Below are 6,021 nucleotides of genomic sequence, written 5' to 3' on the forward strand. Positions count from 1 at the left end.
AGTGTAAACACTTAAGTAGTAGCTTTCTTTTGTTGTGTTCTACAAAGGGTTACTGGACAATTATACTTGTTGTTAATCTGCCTTTATTTTTTTTCCAATAATTTATTTTCTTATTCATTTTATATCGGAATCACAGCCCCTGTCTCTCCTCTCTTCCCAGTCCCATCCTTACAAATTCCCCCATTGCCTCCTCCCCTTCTTTCAGAGCTCCCCTTGGGTACCACCCCACCCTGGGGCATCTAGGCCCAGCAGGACTAAGCATATCTTTCACTAAGGCCCAACCAGGCAGCCCAGGTAGAGGGAAGGGGATCCAATGGTGGGGAACAGAGTCAGAGACAGCCCATACTCTACTTATTACGTTAGGACCCACATGAAGACCAAACAGCACATTTGCTACAAATGTGTAGGGGCCTAAGTCCAGCTCCTGCATGCTCCTTGGTTGGTGGCCCAGGCTTTGTGAGCCCACATGGCCCATGACTCTGCAGGTCTTCTTGAGGTGTCCTTGACCCCTCTGGCTTGCTCAATTCTAAGCCCCACTCTTCCACAAGACTCCCTGAGCTCAGCCTGATGCTTGGTTGTGGGTCTCTGCATCTGCTTCTATTCTCTGCTGGACGAAGCCTCTCGGGAGACAGTGATGCTAGGCTCCTGTCTGCAAGCATGGCAGGCTGTCATTAATAGTGTCAGGGGTTGGCTCTCTTACATGGGATGGGTCTCAAGTTTGGGCAGTCATTGGTTCGCTGTTCTCTCAATCTCTGCTCCATCTTTATCCCTGCACATCTTGTAGGCAAGACAAATTTTGGGTCGGCAGTTTTGTGGGTGGATTGGTGTCCCCCCTCTGTTCTCTGGGATCCTGGCTGCAGTAGGTGGTGATTTAGTCTCCATACCACCTCTGGTAGGAATCTCAGCTATGGTCACTCCCATAGACTCCCAATATCCCCCCCCCTGTCCCGCCCCCAGCTAGTCCCAGAGATGCCTCCCACCAATTTTTATTCTCACTCTCAGCCCTTTCCCCCTAACCTTCCCCACACCTGATAGCCATCTCTGTCCCCCTCCTCATCCCATCTCCCACCCAGTTCCCTCCCTCCCTCCCTCCACCACCAATGACTATTTGTTTCCCCTTCTGACTGAGCCTCACATCCTCCCTTGGGCTCTCCTTATTACCCAGTTTCTTTGGGTCTGTGGATTGCAGCATGGATAACCTGCCTTTTTTCTTTTCTTTTCTTTTTTTCTTTTTTAAAGTTTGGTGATACTTTAATCAACAGAGATTGTCCAAAAGCAACTCTCAATATTTCCTTATTCTCTTCAAGTCACTGGAATGGGCAAAGTCCTGCTTTATTTTATTATTAGTATCTTTCCTAGTTAAGTTTTATCAGTAAGCATTACTCATGTATTTTGGAGTGGTGGGGAAAAAAGATTTTATTTTTGTTTTTGAAACAGGGTCTTCCTTATCTGAGGCTGGTCTTGAACTCCTGATCTCCCTGATTTTATAGCCTGGGTGCAGGGATAAGACATTTGTGCCAAGATACTCAGCCAAAAGTATTTATTTAGTTTGTTTGTTTTGGAGATGGAGTCTTACAGTTCCTGATCTTTTTACCTCAGCCTCCAGAGTGCTGAGATGACAGGCTTGTGCCATTACTCCTGGCTAACTAAAACAATTTGTCACGTGCTCTGGGACCAACTGGAAACTCATCAGGCATACTTGATGTTAAGGTCAAGGGTGTCAGTAAAGCCTGGAGTACATATGCTGTCTGCTCCTGCCACTGCCACCAACCATGTCTATAATTGGCATACTGTATCTTATGCCTCCTTTCAGACAAAGATGGGGCCTCCTATCTAGTTAGCTAAGGTGGAACTCAATACAACATGAATGAAGCCCTTTTCAGTCTCATGGGCTACCTGACTCCAGGCTACTCAGTTTCAGGGCTTCAAAGTCATAGCTCACTAATTGCGTTTTCTGCATACTTTTGCTCAAGCATGGGGTAAGAGAAGCAAACATCTGTATCAGTCTTTAAGGAAGCCTTAACACCTGGAGAGATTCTTTGTATCTTATCAGCTCTTCTAAGAAATCACCTGGTCTTTTCTTCTGAGCAATAGGAATAAATGGAACTCTGAAATGTTTTGTTGATGTGTGTGTCTGTGAGCCTGACTCATTTAACCTGTCTGATTGTTCAGTCACAAGCCTGTTTCTTTCATCATAAGAAACACTGGCCCACTGAAAAGTCACCAAGAACATGATGGCTCATTTCCAGTCACCTTTGTAGCTCAAGGAATCTTAGGCAACAAGCCCAGAAGGTCTCTTTGCACAATTCTATAAGCGAGTTTCTCAAAAAACAAAAAACAAAAAACAAAAACAAAAACAAAATAAAACAAAAAAAACAAAAAAAACAAAAACAAAAAACAAACAAACAAACAAAAAAAAAAACATGTGACTGTTCTAGGCCTCCAGAAACAACTGATTCTTGAAAAGGGATTTTATTTTTATTTTTATTTTATTTTATTTTGGAAAAAACCCAAATCTTTATTATATAGAAATACATAATTTAAAAAAAAAAAAAAAAAAACCCCAAGATGCTATTGTCTCATTTCCCCATCTTCCTCTGCCTCTTCCATGCCTCTGATGTAGAGGACATTATTACACCTTACTAGAACTTCACCCAGATGTCCAGACAACGCCCCATCCATGTATTCTTCTGTATGTGCAAGCTGCATGTTCATGTAGCCATCAACAGGGACCAGATAGCCCTTGTACTCCATGCCCCAGTTAAGTTTCAACATCACTGGTTTTCCTGTCAGTCCATTGAGAAAAGGCTTGGGATTGAGGGATAAACTCATCAGAAACACCCACAAGCACTGCACCCTACTAGCCGCTGACCCACTGCTGCCCGCCCCTCGTGACTGGAGCAGCTGCCTACACTGAACAGACCAGCGCTAAGAGAAATCAGAAAGGGATTTTAACTAGCACTTTAAACTGTAGAAGACACTGGGAATGTCAGCTGTGGAGCACTCAATAGCTGGGGGCTACTTCTGAGGTTCCCATCAGTGCTGCCTTCTAGAATGCTACAGCTGCTCTGTCCCTTAGCTACCTTACAGGATGACTCTTTTCGAGGGCCACGATCCTTATCATTTCTTTCTGTATCACCTCTTTGTTCTCTGGGTTCCAAAGACCTTGGGCTGCTTTGAGTGAAAATGGGTCCCATAGGCTCATATGTTTGAATGTTAAATGAGTCAGGGTCACAAAGTCACACATGCATAGATGGAACTGTTTGGGAAGGGCTTGGGGTGGGGGTGGGGGGAATCTTGGAGGAAATATGTCACTGTGGATGGGCTTTAAGGTTTCAAAAGACTAGCACGATTCCCAGAATCACTCTCTGCCTCCTGTTTGCAGCTCTAGATGTGCGCTCTCAGCTGCTCCTGCCACTGTGCCTTTGTTCGGCCATTATGGACAGGGACTCTGACCCTCTGAAAGCGTAAGCCCAGTAAAAAGCTCTGCATTCACATGCCTTTCATTTGATTGGTTGGTTTTGTTTTTTTTTTTGGGGGGGGGGGTTCTTGGGTTTTTCAAGACAAGGTTGCTCTGTAAAATAGCCTGGCTGTCCTGAAACTCACTCTGTAGACCAGACTGGCCTTGAATTCAAAGATCCACCTGTCTCTGCCTCGCAGGTGCTGGGCTATCACACCCGGATAAAGTGCTGTTTTATCACAGCAGTAGAAAAGTAACTAATACAGGCCTTGAGTTCTAAATGCCAAGCGTGTTCAGAGTTTTTTGGGTTTTGTTGGTGATGGTGGTGGTGGTAGTGGGTTTGTTTTGTTGTGTTTGTTTGTTTGAGACAGGATCTTACTAGGTAGTGCTGGCTAGCCTCAAACTAAGATATGCCTGCCTCCATCTCCTGATGGATGGGACTAAAAGCACGTCCCTGTGCCTATCCTGTGTCCAAGAGTCCTGGTGATCTTTTATGCTCAGCATCTTGAGATGGATCAGCACACCCTAATGGGAAATGTTCATCTGGAATTGAAGTGCTGGTACATTTGTAAGTAAGCACATCCGGGACTGTATTGATTTCCAGGTATCTATTTCTAGGTAAAAATTCCTCTGTTAATTGTTTGTATAATGACCCAGGCAACTTAAAGAAGAAAGGCTTTATTTAAGCTTATGGTTTCAGAGGAGTAGGAGTCCCTCACCATCACGGTGGTAAGCATGGCAGGCGTGATGGTTGGAGCAGCAAGCTGACAGCTCGCAGCTTAAATCACAAGCTCAAAACAGAAAACTGCCTAGGAATGGCATATGGCTTTTAAACCCTCTGAAGCTGCTCCCAGAGACACACTTCCAGCAAAGCCACAGCTCCTACCCCTCTCCAGCCAGCATCAGCAACCGAGAATAAAGTTTTCAAATGCCCAGGACTATGGGGGACATCACATTTATACCACCATGCCCTCCAAAATGTAGTAGCTTAAAACCATTTATTCAGTACTCTCCACAGTTTAGGGGATATCAGGCCCAGCTGAGCTCCTAAATTTGCCCATGGTGAGATGGCGGATAAGGCTGGGAGATGGTAGATGAGGCTGGACACCATGGAAACCTTTTGTTACCTAAGCTGCACTGGCGGTCATGTCTTCCCCCCCACCCCCCCTCCCCTCTCAATTCTTTTGTTTTTGTTTTGTAAACTATCACTGGGCTGGTCCCACATTCATAGCAATCCTCCTGCCTTAGAATTCTTCCCAGCCAGCATGTAGTTCTTCACAAAAGTGCCCTCTCTTTTAAATCCATGGATAAATCCAATCCCAGCTTACCTTTAGTCATGCCCTGTCTTAACCCACAGTGTCGTTAGTGCCATGGTTGTCTCTAAGCAGGCCCCACCTTGTGAAGTCAACAAAATGAAAAGAGCTGCCGAGTAGCAGCTCTGAGCCTGGAGCTCCAAGTAACACCTAAGACAGTCGCTCTAAGCCAGCTATGTGGCAGCTGTGCCTGTACTCATAGCACTTGGAAGGCTGAAGCTTCCTGCAAATTCCAGACCAGCCTGAGCCACACAAGACTCTGTCTCTATCCCATAAGTGGGGAATCTTTCTCCATTTTCAGCCCTATTGTTTCATTCATTTGTTTATTTAAATTTAACTAACTTTATGTGTAGAGTATTTTCGTGGATGTATGTGTGCCATGTCTGTGTCTGGTGCCCCTTAAGTTCAGGAGAGGGCATTAGATCTCCTGAAACTGGAGTTATGGGAAAGGATTGTGAGCCACCATGTGGTGCTGGAAATTGAACCCAGGTCCTCTGTACAAAGGAGTGCTCTTAACTGCTGAGCCATCTCTCGGGTGTCTATTTCTTTTTAAAAATTATTACTACAAAATGACATCTTGTTCCTACTAACATTTTTAATAAAAGAGAGCTAGGACTGGGGTGTAGCTCAGTTGGTAGAGTACTTGCCTAGCATATAGAAAGCTCTAGTTTCCATCCCCAGCACCACATCAACTAGATGCTGTGATGCACGCATCAGAGGTTCACTGAAGTTTGAGACCAGTCTGGGCTATACAACACCCTGCATCAGAGGTGGCCGGAGAGGGAGAAAAGGAGGGAGATGGCTCAGCAGATAAAAGCACTGGCTGCCTAAATCAATCCCTGGAACCCCCAAGGAGGAAGAAAAGAACTGACTCCCAGAAGTGACTTCTACACAGAAACTCACCACACACAAATAACACATAAATGTACTTTGAAACTATTTACAGATTTAAAGAGAAAGAAAGCTAGATATGCTGGTGGGGGAATATCTGTAATCCCCGCTGTTGGAAAGGAGGATTACTGGGAGTTCAAGGCTAGTCAGAGCTATATGGTAAGACCTTGACTCAAGAAAAAAAAAAAAAAAAAAAAAAAAAAAAAGCAGAGGGCTGGGAGATAGTTAAGCATGCTATGAATTATAAAGAATTTTAAGATCTACCTCAGAAATACAACACTGTTCTAGTTTTCTTGGGGGAGGGGCAGTCCAAGCTCCAAACCATGGAATTCAAAGTAATATTCACAGACACACCCA

The 6,021-nt window shown here is 44.7% G+C and overlaps 1 protein-coding gene across 1 annotated transcript; it reads right to left on the bottom strand.

The window, feature by feature from the left end:
- Positions 1-2,571: 2,571 nt before the first annotated feature.
- On the bottom strand, positions 2,572-2,832 carry LOC308415850 (small nuclear ribonucleoprotein F-like; the record flags this gene model as incomplete). Its single annotated transcript, XM_080910881.1, has 1 exon — positions 2,572-2,832. The coding sequence occupies one exon, from the start codon at positions 2,830-2,832 to the stop codon at positions 2,572-2,574; it is 261 nt and encodes an 86-aa protein (XP_080767007.1).
- Between the last annotated feature and the right edge of the window lie 3,189 nt (positions 2,833-6,021).

Source organism: Micromys minutus (assembly GCF_963924665.1).
Source record: "Micromys minutus genome assembly, chromosome: X".
Lineage (NCBI taxonomy): Eukaryota > Metazoa > Chordata > Mammalia > Rodentia > Muridae > Micromys > Micromys minutus.